Below are 16,025 nucleotides of genomic sequence, written 5' to 3'. Positions count from 1 at the left end.
AGCCTCATTACTGTTTATGATTTGTGGAGGAATTAGAAAACTATTTAACTTTGTTTTACCTCCCATAGGAGTTTGTTTCAATTACACTTTCGTTCATTTTAGTCCCAGATCACATGTGACTCAGATACTTTTCTATATACTTTGTCATAGTCGCTTTCAGCATTTGATATCATTTAATCACAAAGCAAATATGAACAGAGCCAGACATTCCTTTTATTTTAGGACAGTTTAATGTTCGATTCCAAAATCTTTCACGTCTGTCTTCATACTTTAGTCTTTTAAATTCTACCACAAATGCCGGCATAGCCAGAGATTAAAAAGAAAAGACAAAGAGAAGCGAGGCGACAGTAAGTCTCGAATCATTTACGATGTACAGTGACTGCCGACTGTCTACCACCCATTTAGCTGTTTGTTAATGACTGGACATAAATCTTTTGCATACCTGCTGGAGATCATTGAAAGTCTTACACACACATAAGTGTGTCAGTCCTGTACTGACTGTTAGAAATAACGCAAAACTGAGAGGGCAAAGGCAAGAAAACACTCCTATGACACCAGAATCTTACAGGACACACAGCGCCAACAAAAAGCAATCGTCTGGGACAAATGCGATAATTGAATATGGTTTTTAATGGGATTTGTTAGTTTGCTGATTTTATACCAAACTATTCTATCTGATATCGAGGCATCAAATTTGTTCTGCTATGCTTGCAGTGGACACGTCACATTTTTAAACTGACCTTAGACCTTATCTTTATTATTTTAGCATTTTAGTAGAAAATGAACAGTCAAGGAGGAGTTGACGTCAATAAGAAATAGTAATGGAGAATTAAAAGATACAGACAGTGACATATCGGATGCCCTAAACTTACATTATTGTGAGGTGTTCACAAGTGAGCAAGTGGATAACCTCCAGCGGTAACAGGGACTACTAAGGAGGTACTGAGGGATTTGGAAATTGCAAAGGGAGAAGAGCTGCTCAGATTAAATAAGATGAAATCAAACAAATCACCAGGACCAGATAATATTTACCCTCGAGTTCTTAAGTAGGCTAAGAGTACAGATAGAAACCCTTGGCACATATTGTTAGGAAGTCATTGTGCACTGGTGAGATTCTGATGGACTGGAAAATTTCAAATATCATCCCATTATATAAAAAGGTGACAGGGCAGATCCAAGCAACTATAGGCCAGTAAGCTTAACGTGCATCGCAGGAAAATGAATGGAAGGAATTATTAAGTTTTAGATTGAGCAACACATGGCAAGGACAAGAGTTATTCTGAACAGTCAGCAGAAGAGGGTTCAGAAGAGGGAGGTCGTGTTTTACTAACATGTTGGAATTCTGTGAGGAGGCAACAAAAGGATCTAATCACAGTGGAGCAGATGAGATTATTTATCTGGACTTTCAGAAAGCATTTGATAAGGTGGCACATGAGAGGTTGGGCATCAAACTAAAAGAAGTGGGAGGTCAGGGTGATGTTTTTAGATGGGTGCAGAATTGGCTCAGACACAGGAAGCAGAGGGTGATGTTAAGAGTGGTGACCAGCAGGGGGCAGTGCTAGGGCGGCAGCTATTTTTAATATCTATAAATGATTTAGATAGGAATATAAGTAACAAGCTGGTTAAGTTTGCAGAGATACCATGATAGGTGGATTGGCAGATAATTTGGAATCTGTAATATCATCACAGAAGGACTTGGACAGCAGACAGGCTTGGGCAGATTTGTGGAAGATGAAATTTAATGTCAGTAAATGTAAAGAATTACACATAGAAAGTAAAAATGTGAGGTTAGAATACACAATGGGAGGTCTGAAAATCGAGAGTCCACCTTATCTACGCTATCACCTAACAGACAGTGCTCAGAAGCCAATAAGAAGGCTAACAGAATGTCAGGTTATATAGCGCCTTGATGTATGGAGTATAAGTCACAGGAGGTTCTGCTCAAGCTTTATAACACACTGGTGAGGCCTCATCTGGGGCCTCATGCATAACGCTGTGCATAAAACTCGCACTATAACATGACGTAGGCACAAAAGCTGAAATGTGCTTACTCACAGAAAAATCCAGATGCATAAATCTGTGCGTTCGCCAACTTCCGCGTTCTTCCGCTACATAAATCCCAGGTCAGCGTGAAAATTAACGCACACGTCTGCTGTCCCGCCTCAACTCCTCTCAGAATTACACGTCTTTGAATATGGAAATCAATATAAATAGCCCTTAAGCTCATCCTTCTATGTAAAGACAATGGGAAAAGTACAAGGAAAAATAGAAGGATTTCAGTGAACACCAAGTGCAGGCAAAGAAAAACGTACTATTTGTTGGTTTAAACAGTGGAAAAAACAACAAAAGGAAGTTGATCGAGTGACATTGAGTGTCAGAGAAACTCGACAACTCAAGTTCATAAAGTCACAAAGTTCCCAAAATTAATAAGAAGTTGTCAAAGTCACCGTGAAAAGGGGAGTCATAGTCCACCGTCTGAGTGTCATATGAAAGATTATTAGGGTACAGAGAAAAAAATAGGCACACAGTGGGAAAAAAGCACGAAATGTCAACTTTAATCATGTAGTTTATTTTGTCATTAAAGTAGAATATCAGAAAATTCATCTTAAAATCATTTAATTCACTAGTTTCTCAAATCCCATCGTAACTGAAGTAGCACGTTAAATGCTTTCTTTTGTACTTCCTCTTCTATGTGCTCTGTGTGTGTGAATCACTATGTGCTTCTTAAACGGGCTTTCTCTTCCTCCAACATGACACAGGATCAATTACATTCGTGATATTACAGCTCTCTGAATAATTAAAATACTGAGATGTATACATGATATCATTTTCATGATGATAGGAGTTAAAGCACGTTATTAAACATGAAAACACGGTGGTGCGGTGATTGTTCATGTCTCATGCGAGATGCTTGCTGGGCCGTGCGCGACCTTCGATGAAATACTTTATTGCAGCAGTTCTGTCTCTTTCAAACGTACTAACCTCCAATTCCTGTCCTTCCTTTTCTTTCCCCAAATACCCAATCGTCACACAATCAGCTCTGTAATAGACGTTAAGCTAACTGTAAGTTTAGAACGCTGATTCTTCAAAACTTTAAAGGAAGATGGAGTTTGCATGTTCTCCCCGTGTCTGCGTGGGTTTGGTTTCCTCCCACAATCCAAAGACATGCAGGTTAGGTGGATTGGTGATTCTACATTGGCCCTAGTGTGTGCTTGGTGTGTGGGTGTGTTTGTGTGTGTCCTGCGGTGGGTTGGCACCCTGCCTGGGATTGTTTCCTGCCTTGTGCCCTGTGTTGGCTGGGATTGGCTCCAGCAGACCCCTGTGACCCTGTGTTCAGATTCAGCGGGTTAGAAAATGGATGGATGGATGAAATATCTTTGTAGTACGTGTTTAATTATTTTATGCATCTCTCCTTCCAGTGTCGCACCAGCAAAAATACAACACGAGGCAGGAACAATCCATGAAAGGAACCAGCGACTAGCTAGCGCTGTGGCACCGTGTCCTCACATGTTTAATTATTAACAATATCGATTATTTAAATGAAGTTAAAGTTTATCTGTACGATATAATAAACATATTTTGCTGCATTTCATCCTAAAAATTATATTGTCATCATATGGAAATACGTGCTTCATAAAGTGGGTCAGGTTGTGTAATATTATAACTGTAGTGCAGCGTTTCTCAACCTTTAAATATTTGCGATCCGAGTTTTATAACAGTTTTAATCGTGCACCCCACCCTAACATTTTTTTGAAATGTAAATGCATATTTTATTATACCTACTTAACTTTTATCGACATTTATCTAACTCTATATTTATTGTTCTAGTATCAGAATGTAGTTTAAGTTCATTTGTTTTGGTTTCAACAGATGTTTTTTTCATATTTTTGATTCTCGTTTTCTTTTTTTTCACATCTTCGCGCCCCACAGGTTGAGAACCACTGCCTTAAGCACTTTCAAAACTCGACTTGATATTTTATGTAAGAAATAAGTGGACAGGACTGGTGAGCTTTGCTGGGCTGAATGACCTGTTCTCATTTTGAGTCTTCTAATGTTCACTGATATTCAACAAGTAAGTTTAAAGAACTTCTTTGATGGGCTCCTCCCCAGCGTCCACATCAGAAATTCAGACAGTTGATAACAGGACCATCGACCTCATGTGTTTCAGTTGTTAAATATGTGATACTAGCCAACCCCATAATCAGGCCGCTTTTTAAATGATTTATAAGCACAGAGGAAAAAATAAACATTTGAAAAATCCGTAATTTAATAAACCACCAAGAAAAGTAACATTGCAACAATGCACGCTACGAACCAACATACAATTGTCCGTGACTGAAAACCGGAGGAGCGCCTTCTCCTTCCAAAGCGAAGGACGGGGTTGAACGGTGCTCGTTCAGTACGCACTGCCCGCCCCCAACTCCCTACCTGAGTCGCTTTCGTCTGTGTACAGTCCACACGCACCTGTGAGTCACGTTGACTGTTAATTTTCCAAACACCGCCTCAGTCGGTTTCCACGTTGATTTTTCATTGTTCTTTACGGTTCCGGCTGCTTTTTTATATATAATCCACCAAGTCACCAGACCAATGGGGGTGGGGGGTATACAAAGGGCAGGGACGTAATCAGTGCGAATGTATGACCCACACGTACTGGGAAATTCTCGTTCATGGGGAACAATTGCAAGCCACGGTCTTCATCACGAATGGGGTTCAACGGCTTACGCACGCCTCACCACGCCGGGTAGACACACGTTGATCCATTCAGTGTAGTGCGCGTGCAGTACCGGACATACAAGTGCATCACAGACCTGTTAATGCTCAATCTCATGTGGCTGAAAGCCACTTGTCCGTCTAAGAATTTGGACGCCGACCGCTGTTGGGTCGTGTAACTATTTGGCAGGAGGGTGTCTCGTTCGTTTTCGGAAATAACCAGCCAAATCCCTCCACCAACTAAGAACTGCCATGCACCTCCACCCACAGAATCGAGAAAGAGCTATCAATCTGTCAATCCTGTCCGTGTCCGGGTCGGGTGAGGTTTCCCGCGTTGAGTCAAATGAAGCGAAAGGCTTCACACCTGGTGGTGCCCTTCCGTCAATTCCTTTAAGTTTCAGCTTTGTAACCATACTCCCCCCTGAACCCAAAGACTTTGGTTACCCGGTTGGCTGCCCTGTCGCGGGGCTTGCATTGGTGAAACAGGTGAGACGGTAATGAAACAGAGGCACAGGGCTTATTGGTTTTTAAAGACTGCTTCCTTCATTGGGTTTTAACCAATGCACGGAACGAACCAACACACAATCATCCGTGTGGCGCAGAGGGTGGAATAGGAGGAGAACGACGTCCACTCCGCTCCCTCCGTCATGCTAGTCTGCTGATATCTCGTTCAGTATGCACTGCTTGCTCATGTGCCCACCTCCAACTCGTCACTCGAATCGTTGTCGTCTTTGCACAGTCCAGATGCACCTGTGACTCACGTAGACTTTTCATTGTTCTGTGCGGTTTTGGCTGCCTTTCTATATATAATCCACCAAGACACCCGACCACGGTAGTAGCGAGGTGGGAGGGGGGTGTGTACAAAGTGCAGGAGCATCTAAGAAGACGCATGTTTGTCGCGGATGCGAATTGCTGTATGTAGCGTGTAAAACAGTTTGCCAGGGTGCACGCAGTTGTGTGTTTTAACCTCAGTTGTAAAGGAATGTTTAAAGGATCCCATGGGATACCCCTCGCAAACCGTTTAACACGCTGCATATGGCGATTCACCTCCGCGAGAAACATGCCTCTATGAACAGTCAGCGTGGGCATGTTGCCTCTACGACAGACGAATATAAATGACGCCATTTTTTCTGTGTCCTCGCGTCTGAGTTGGTGGGCGTGGCTCTGCGAGTTGTCGTCGTATCCAATAGTCTTGGAGTTGGTGGGCGTGGCTCCTTCCTGCGTGCCATAGGTGTCTCACTTGTAGGCGGCTTAGTGAATCCACGCCCCTTCCAGCGTGCTTTCCATGGTCGTCTTGCATAGTGAATTATATATATAGATAGATATTTTCACACCAGACATATGCAAATGTTAAGAAAATAGAAAAGAATGAAAGACAGAAAGCGACTTCAGGTCCTGGTGTGAGGTGTCCAACCCCTGGTCTTTGATTGAATCCTCCTCCACCCGCGTCATGTCCCTCCACAGCCACCAGTCCATGTGTCTGCTGTTTCATTCTGTAATATGCATGGACGACTCACCCGAAACTACCAGAGGATCTCCACTCAGCTTAGATGGAGTAAAACTCCAGGAGGGACCAATAACCCCACCACACACACACACACACGACAAGCAGTGTTAATGGTGGTAGTGCAGTTCTAACTCTTCTGATGGGTCAAAGTGACGCTACATTTGTGCTTCATTGGACTTGTAAAACTTAAGGATTACAAATAAAATGTTCATTAAGATCAACCTAAGGGTGCTTGCAGGTTTTTGGGACCCTCTTTGTATGACCCCTTCTCTGGTGTGTAGACAATGAAGGATTTAAACTTCTCTGATGCTAAAGGAAACAAATGTAGTGCCTTCAAAGTGATGTGACACCAAACAACTGAGGAGGGCACAACAGCAGGTGTCCCACTCTATTTTGAATCATCTGGACAAGCTTGGCGACACAGGCTGGTACTCCAACCAGCAGAGATGTGACAAGACCACAACTTGATCCAAATGTTGTTCTGCACATGGTCAGGTCTGACCTCATTGAGTTAAAATGGCGGAGAGTGAAGCTGTAAGTCTGAGAGAACCATGCAACACAGCTACTGAAGGACATGGAGTCTCATCTGTCACCATCTTAGTGACTTGGCAGGTGTTGGTGACAATGAGCCAAGCTGAAATGAGATGGTGTGCTGAATAGACTGAGGTGCATGGACAATGAGGAGGTCCATTTCTGACAGAAGGCGCTGGGGGTCTTTCACGCTGGTTTCAATATAACAGACGTGTAATTGATAAGATGTGATTCTCTGGTGGGAATGACAGGTAGAGCTGTGCATCAGGAGAGCACTGGTAAGAAAAACCCAAAGAACTGACTGAGAGGACAAAGTGAGGAGATGTCTAAAGAGAAGAGGGCCCAGCACTGAGCCAGCTCTATGCTTTCATAAATTCAAAGACGGACCACTGTTATGAAGGATTTAAAGATGTCACACATATACCGATACCGGCAGAACACGATGAGGCTCCTTTCTTTGCACACCCCATTGATGTGCTGGTGAAGATGTCTCTCTCGAACAACCTGGAGCATTTCCTATTCTGCTTCAAGAGCACGGCAACACTGATGCGCTGGGACAGGGGAGGCTGGGCAGGTATTGTGGCCCCATTTTTAAATGGAGAGGCCCTACAGGTCATGTGAAACCTCACTCATGAAAGGCTCGCTGATTAAGACTTCCTGAAGCCACAGATCCTCCTCCACACGGACATGAGAACACAGGCCAAGGGCCGTCAGTTTCGTCTGTGGTGCATTGACGAAAAGAGCGGCCTATATGAGGACAGACCCAGGACTAAGTAGACCTGATTCAAGGCTGAATACACGGGGACATCTTTGAGCGCATGGTGGCAGCTCACGTGACTCGTTAGTGAGAAGGCGCGAGAATTGAGCGCAGGAAATCAGTGGCACTCCTTCAGCTCGTGCAGCTTTACTGAGCAATCAGCACTGATCCGTCCAAACGCAGACCGCGTAGAAGTGACCGCTCGGCAGGTGGACCTGATATGAGGGAAACATCAGGGGAGGAAAGATGGCGAGAGATGTGACAACTACGAGTGGGGCTGTGTAAAAAAGACGGTTTGGGAATGACATATAAAAGAAGTACTAACAAATAAATGAAGATAAAGGGGGACCAGAACGAGAGTCTTTAAAATAAATCACAACTATTTTCTTTGTTAATATTCTTTACAATGATTTGTGTTGGGAAAAAAAAAATCAGCTGCTTTGGAGAAGAAATTGTAACGTGTTATACACTTGTTTATGATCTTTATTTATTTATTTCAACAGTGTAATTGCCAGCATTGTCACTCGAAATGGGCGGGTTCTGGACTGTTGATTGACATCAGTGTATTCACAATTGATATTTGTAACTGGAACTTTCTCGTTATACATTACCAGTCAGAGAAGGCTCGAGAAGGTAGACGGAGGCTCACACGGCATTATAAATACAACCTTAGAAATAATAACGGGGGTAACTGGGAAAAATTTCACTAGACGCCGGTCGTCGATGGGGAACACTGCGAGAGTACAATCGCCTGCCTAATGAGTTTACTTTTATTTTGACGGGGCCTTGTCGAGTCAGCAAAGACTGCTGCAAATGATCCGATGTGGAATAAACGCAACCGTTAAATTCCATGAAGTGTCTGTCTCGGTATTTCCTTCTTGGTGTTCGTTACAATACTCTCTTTTTAGCTTCAATTTTTGCCAGTTATCCGTGGCACTTTATGTCTTTTGTTTTTAAGAGACGTTGATATCAGATATATTTAGTGTGAATGGAGAGCCTTTGTTAAAATACAGACTTATGAAAAGGATTCATGTCATAATCAAATTGCTGTATAAGGGCACTCTCAGAGTAAGCCCCCCCTGACAGAGAAGACGAGGGTCAGCTAGAGCTGCGGTCAATCATGCACTGATAGTTTAGTTTCTGGATCTGCGGTCAGATTTGCGTACATTGAGTTGATCTTTTATGTCAATCCATGGGTGGAGTTTTACATTTAACGATAAACGGATATCACATTATACGATTGTTTGTCTTGAGGTTTGACAGGTTTGCCGATCGCAGTTGCTGATTTCGTCGCAGCTCCATGTCAGACTACACGACTGCCAGCCCACGTCAAGTTTACCGAATGAGCGGTTTAAACCGTCGTGCAGTGCCGGCTCCGTCAGTCAGCACCCTATTGGCTATAAGAAAAAGGGGCGTGAACGAGTAGGACTGTGCCGGCGGATCGGCGCTCATTCGGTAAACTTCTCGAGCCTTGTCGAACATGTAATGTATAACTAGAAAGTTCCAGTTCCTCTATATCAACTGTGAATACAATGATGTCAATCGACAGTCCAGAACTCGCCCAGCTCGAGTGACAATGCTGGCAATTACACTGTTGTTATAAATAAAAAATAAAAAAATACATAAATAAATAAAAGAAGTGACACGTTATAATTTCTTCTCCAAAGCAGCTGATTTTTTTTTTTTTTTTTTTGTTCAACACAACTCATCATAAAGATTACTAACAAAGAATACAGTTGTGATATATTTCGGTCCCCCTTTATCTTCATTTATTTGTTAGTACTTCTTTAATATGTCATTCCCAAGCTGTCTTTTTCACACAGCCCCTTTTTAGAAATAAATGTAGTTGTCACATCTCTCGTCATCTTTCCTTCCCTGATGTTTCCCTCATATCAGGTCCACCTGCAGAGCGGTCACTTCTACGCGGTCTTCGTTTGGACGGATCATTCCGATGCCGTGACGTGCTGATTGCTTGGTAAAGCCGCACGAGCTGAAGGAGTGCCATTGATTTCCTGCGCTCAGTTCTCGCGCCTTCTCACTAACGAGTCACGTGAGCCGCCGCCGATAATTTAAACCCCCGCGAGCTTATTCGTTCATGTCGTGTTCCCGTTTGATGCATTAACAACATGGCGTGTTTGGATTGCTGGTGTGTTTTTCTGGCTGGTCGTTTGTGCGTCGGGCGCTCAGTTTGTATTTGCGGTGTGAGGCGATGTGACTAAGAAATACGATGAGGACAAGGCTGTGATACTGTCATTCGAAGGCTCTCCGACTGTTTTTCTCCAGAGTGAGTGCGCCTTGTCCTCCACCACAGGGACTTGTCGGCGCTTGCGTCTATAAGTATCTGCCGCCCACTTTTAATTCTGTTTTTCAGAGACGATTGGCGGACTGGTAAAGGTGACCAAAGCTCTCCCAGGAATCGTCCTCCGTGTGAAGTCTGGCCACAACACACTAACGGTACCCTTTTCTTCCCGGCACGGTTACGTGGCTGAGCAGGTGAGTAGTGCAGACGCTTTCGCTATTGGTCACCGTTTTTAATCAAGCTGTACATCTCGTATTGTGGTTTGATCCTCCTCGTTGTCTCTTTAGCGTTCCCATTATGCCGTGGTCCTTGCCTTCGGTCGTACCTCTGATTTGAAAATGTTCACATGCCCTAAGCCAGGTATTTTTCTCTTCTGGGTTAGCGAATTGAGTGTCTCCATAGTCTAAATGAGACGCAGGTTGCCGATCTGTGAAAAATCACGATTTATTCTGCTTAGTCCAATGACTGAGAGATGCCCAGTTGCAAACAGTGAGAGGCTCCCTTGTGGAGGGTCTTCATCCATTACTCAAGCCGACTGTGAAGCCAGCAACGGTTATGATTCAAGTAGCAGTACCAGTCCATTCTACTATGCCAATGATGGTGAGGTGGTTGATGCGAGTGAGCAAAGGTGGCTGCTACTGGATATTCATGCTTGTTTGCTTTGGCCAGTGACTGTGCAGTGCACACTGGATGGCCAGTTTGTGGTGGTGTCTGAGAATATGACCCTTCCTCCTCTGGATCTTGGGTCCATCCAGTTGGTGGACAGCAGTTCCCCCAGCTGTAGCCCTGTGACCAGCCTGTCCAGCTTTGTCCTGTACCAGTATCCAGTTGGGATCTCACCTGAACTGTGCTGCCACAGGCACCATCTGGCAGATGTCTAGAAGCAGGGGACTCCATAGCCAGTTATTGCTGGGTATTCATGTCTATTAGCTGTGTTGGGTCTAATCCAGAAAATGAGGACAAAACTTCTCCCCTTTATGATTAATCTGCCCTCATAAAAAAAGTTGTTGGACCATACAGTAGACAATGTCTTGCTGGTGACCTAGAAATGTAACTCCCGACTTCATGGATAGCAGTGATTTGTCATTTGTGATTCAGATGGCTGGTGGCAATGTGACTTGCCAGAACACCATGTCTGCTGCCATCACTGTGAGGACTGGTCCAGGGGGCTCCATCACCAGGGACAGTGTCTACAAGTAAGGCTTCTGAACCTGCTTCCTCTAACCCTAAATGTGCACTACCTGCTATGATGTGGTGTTTCTCTCCTTAGGTTATTCTTCCAGTGCACCTACTTGGGAAGCCAGGATGCGCAAGTGGAGGCTGTGGTGTATAGTGTGGCGCCACCTCTTCCAGTAGTAGAGCAAGGGCCATTTGACCTGGAATTGGTCATTGCTACAGGTACTGCAGAGTGGGGTCCCTGTTGACTTGACAGGCTGCTCATTCTCTGACTTGGCTGACTTTGTTCTATGAACATAATATGGTTCTGTAATTTTACCTTCTCTCCATGGCCAGATCCCTCCTATGGCTCCTACTATGTGGATGCTGACTACCCAGTGACCAAAACTCTGAGGGATCCTGTGGCTGTGGAAGTGCACATTGTGAAAAGGACTGACCCTAACCTTGTTCTGACTCTTGGGGACTGCTGGGTCACCCCAGGACCTTCTGCTTCCAGCCAGCCCCAGTGGAGCCTTTTGGAGAATGGGTAGGTGACCACCCTGTGGGGTGTAGGGGATGGCTGGTCTGTGTGAACTGGATGTTTGCTTTGCCCAGGTGCCCATACATGGGTGACAACTATTTGACCAGCTTGGTGACTGTGGACAGCACATCTGGAGTGGCCTACCCAAGTCATTACAAGAGATTTGTATTTTAGATGTTTGCTTTTGTGTATCCTATTGCTCCGCAAGCCTTGGCTGAAAAGGTGGGAATCCTGTTTTGTGCTACTTTTGTTTCTTTTGATGCTGGGTAATGTACTCTGTAGTGGGTTTCAATTTGGAGATGTGTATCCTTTTGTGCCTAATCATTGTCAGGTTTTTCTGCTGACCTTAACACTAGAATTACCAAAGCCTACGAAAAAACTCGTAATTCCGTCCCACCTTAAACTGCTTCTTAAATCCCTTCACACCTCTCCGCCAGCGCCCTTTGTCTTCTAAATGTGTTGATAAAGAGAAGCTTGGAGCAGCCGGCTATTCCATCCCCCCACCAATTTAGAACGTGAACGAACTTCTCTCAGCTCACGCCTTGATTGAGTATCTGAGAGTGAAGTGGAGTTTTAGAGTGAAATAATAGATCGTTGTTTGGAACACACGCATTTCATGTCTGTTCCGTTTCTACAGTAATCTGTGTCAACACATTGTTAAAACAGAAACTTTTTTATATTCTAGTAGTAGATGACAAAATGTAGGCATAAACTATATAATGTATGAAGCCTGAAGTCCAAATAGCAAAGAAACATTTTCACAAGAATAACACAATTGCACTTTTATTCAAACATATAACTGCAGAAACAAAAAGCCGCCTTAACATGCGACATTGACACCAGTTTACTGTAACTGACTCCGTGGTTCAATAGACTCAGCCCCCGCTTGGGAATCAAGGGGCACGGGTTCGATCCTCGCCCTCCGTTTTGAGAAGTAAACTGCTCTTAGTCTTACTGTTTTAGAATAAAAGCATACATTTGATTTCAGTCTGTAACAGCCGGTGCAATTTATGATCCTTGTAAAGGTTAGCTTTTTTTTTTATTCACTTTTCATTCTCTCAGTCGCGTTCAGAATCAATCCATACAACCCCATCTGACACGGCTGTTTTCACTAAAGACGCTATAGCTCTGCAGTGTACCACGATGCATACTAACGCTACCCCACCCCCGTTCTGACACACAAACGCTGGCGAAGCTGCCTTCTTCGTATCTCACCGTCACTTGCTTTTCTTTTTTTTCAGTTTTATTGAGTGTTCCTGCCAGTCCCCGCATGTTGCTGTATGCTTTTCTTTTGTACTCCAGGACATGCAGAGGAAAGAATGGTAAAGACCAGTAACTTCGGCGCTATATGCAATCATCAGACACTCCCCATCTGCCCGTGTCGTTCAAACACAGGAACATATATTGGTGTAAAAGTATAACAAAAGTGCACTTTTATTCAAGTGCACTTTTTCCATCGCCTTTTCCTGTAAGAAGCAATGTACACACTTCTCTCTATGCTGTGGTTTCTATTACACACCTGAAAGAAAGAGACAATACATATGAACATATCCAGCATACAGCAACATGCGGGGACTGGCAGGAACACTCAATAAAACTGAATAAAAAGAAAATCAAGTGACGGTGAGATACGAAGAAGGCAGCTTCGCCAGCGTCTGTGTGTCAGAACCGGTGGGGGCGTTAGTATGCATCGTGGTACACGCAGAGCTATAGCGCGTCTGTATTCTGTTTCTTTTGTACTCCAGGGCACGCAGAGGAGAGAATAGTAAAGAGCAGTAAGTTCGGCGCTATATGCAATCATCAGACACTCTCCATCTGCCCGTTGTTTTGTTATACTTTTCAATACTTTTATACTGCTCAAACGGGCATGCTCAAAAATACACGTGTAATGCCACGAAAAGTGCACGCAGACACTTCATTTCGCAAACAAAACAAGTGCACTTTTATTCAAAACTACCTGTATAACCGAAGAAAAAGAAAGCAAGTTACAGTAGGCGATTGATACGACAGCTTGCATGGTGCAATGCTAAGAAGTGCAGATTTTCATTCCGTGCTATATAAAATCATCACATTCAAATATTAACAGTTCCCACACACCCAAGGACCGTCCTTCCTACATTTACGACACGTGTACTTGTTGCCGTGTACACACCTCTCTGTGCTATGGTTTCTATTACACTGAATGAGCACCTGACACTGTACTTTCTTCCCTGGGGGAAGGTCCCGATCAGAGAATTTCCAGTTCCTGCATAAATTCACACCCGATCTGACGCTGTTCGTTTTCAAATAATATTGCATTAGTGCGATTATATTTTCACATATATTGTCTCTTTCTTTCAGGTGTGTAATAGAAACCACAGCACAGAGAAGTGTGTACACTGCTTCTTACAGGAAAAGGCGATGGAAAAAGTGCACTTGAATAAAAGTGCACTTTTGTTATACTTTTACACCAATATATGTTCCTGTGTTTGAACGACACGGGCAGATGGGGAGTGTCTGATGATTGCATATAGCGCCGAAGTTACTGGTCTTTACCATTCTTTCCTCTGCATGTCCTGGAGTACAAAAGAAAAGCATACAGCAACATGCGGGGACTGACAGGAACACTCAATAAAACTGAATAAAAAGAAAAGCAAGTGACGGTGAGATACGAAGAAGGCAGCTTCGCCAGCGTTTGTGTGTCAGAACCCCCCCGGGGTGTTAGTATGCATCGTGGTACACTGCAGAGCTATAGCGCGTCTTTAGTGAAAACAGCCGTGTCAGATGGGGTTGTATGGATTGATTCTGAAGCGACTGAGAGAATGAAAAGTGAATAAAAAAAAAGCTAACCTTTACAAGATCATAAATTGCACGGCTGTTACAGACTGAAATCAAATGTATGCTTTTATTCTAAAACAGTAAGACTAAGAGCAGTTTACTTCTCAAAGGAGGGGCAGGATCGAACCCGTGACCCCTTGATTCCCAAGCGGGGGCTGAGTCTATTGAACCACAGAGTCAGTTACAGTAAACTGGTGTTAATGTCGCATGTTAAGGCGGCTTTTTGTTTCTGCAGTTATATGTTTGAATAAAAGTGCAATTGTGTTATTCTTGTGAAAATGTTTCTTTGCTATTTGGACTTCAGGCTTCATACATTATATAGTTTATGCCTACATTTTGTCATCTACTACTAGAATATAAAAAGTTTCTGTTTTAACAATGTGTTGACACAGATTACTGTAGAAACGGAACAGACATGAAATGCGTGTGTTCCAAACAACGATCTATTATTTCACTCTAAAACTCCACTTCACTCCCAGATACTCAATCAAGGCATGAGCTGAGAGAAGTTCGTTCACGTTCTAAATTGGTGGGGGGATGGAATAGCCGGCTGCTCCAAGCTTCTCTTTATCAGCACATTTAGAAGACAAAGGGCGCTGGTGGAGAGGTGTGAAGGGATTTAAGAAGCAGTTTAAGGTGGGACGGAATTACGAGTTTTTTCGTAGGCTCTGGTAATTCTAGTGTTAAACCTATTTTTGTGGTGTCACAACTGTGTCCTTTGCTCTTTCTCTGTAGATCTTCCTCTACTGTGTTGCTGCTGCCTGCTATCCTTCTTGCAGGGCATCTCTGAGTACAGGGGTCTGACAGAAGTGAGCAGCCCATGGTGGTTTGATTGTGGTGTTGGCTTTGTAGAACATGGCTTGCATGTTTCTAATGCTGGGTGAAGATGGCTGGTCATCTATGGGGGCTCATTTGTCTAACGCTAAACCTTCTCCCATTTGCTTTTAGGATCTGGCAGAGCTGCAGACAAGATGGCACAACACATTTTCTCCAGGAAGCCTGTGCTCCTTCATAGTGGTCCTGTTGTGGTGAAAGCAGATGGTGTGCAGACGTCAAGGCTGGAGCAGAAAGGTGTGCCATGTTGGTCCTAATTCTGGATTAGTCTACAGTTCATACTTTTAGGTTTGTCTGGTCCTTTGTCTTCATCCTTCACTGCTTGGCTTGGTCAGTAAGTGCCCTTTGTCTTCCTCCCACAGCCCCTCTTACCACTGGATACCTGGTGCACGGAGCTGTTGCTGGTGGTCCTGGTTTTGGCTGTAGTTGCTGTGAGGCGGTTGAACTAGCAAAATGTGAAACTGAAATTTAAATAAAAGGCTCTTCATGACTTTATGTGGGGCATGCTTTTTGTTTGTTCTTATGCAATGGTGATCTGCGATCCTTGACTATCGGAGGGGTTGGCAAGAACCTAAGAACTGGTGCCTCAATCTTGTTTTCCAACCCCAGGAGTCTCGGAGGCAACCTTTTTAGACCTCTGCCTTTACAAAATATAAGGTCATCAAACATGATGTGATTAGTTAATATGCTGACATTACACAGTGAATTGAGTCTTAAAACAGAACTGAACTGCTGTTTCCTTTACCCACCCAACCACTCTTGCATCAGATTTCATGGTGGTTGGTTCCACTAATGCAGTTGGTTCCCCATCTCTTCCAGGGCATCAGTTTTATTTTACATTCCTGTTTTGCTTTGCTTTTCCAGTTCCAATTTT

At 43.8% G+C, this 16,025-nt stretch overlaps 1 protein-coding gene across 1 annotated transcript in view; it reads left to right on the top strand.

Annotated features, from left to right (window-relative positions):
- LOC120528937 (zona pellucida sperm-binding protein 4-like) overlaps positions 1–15,623 on the top strand; it is an 81,557-nt gene extending 65,934 nt beyond the window's left edge. Inside the window, exons 11-12 of the mRNA XM_039753013.1 lie at positions 15,266–15,388; positions 15,514–15,623. Coding sequence (XP_039608947.1) covers positions 15,266–15,388; positions 15,514–15,623 — 233 coding nt within the window. The remainder of the gene's footprint in view (positions 1–15,265; positions 15,389–15,513) is intronic.
- The last annotated feature ends 402 nt before the right edge of the window (positions 15,624–16,025 follow it).

The sequence above is a fragment of the Polypterus senegalus genome, chromosome 4 (assembly GCF_016835505.1).
Source record: "Polypterus senegalus isolate Bchr_013 chromosome 4, ASM1683550v1, whole genome shotgun sequence".
Classification (NCBI taxonomy): domain Eukaryota; kingdom Metazoa; phylum Chordata; class Cladistia; order Polypteriformes; family Polypteridae; genus Polypterus; species Polypterus senegalus.
Note: the sequence above shows the minus strand (reverse complement) of the source record. Positions and strands in the feature narration are given on the sequence as shown.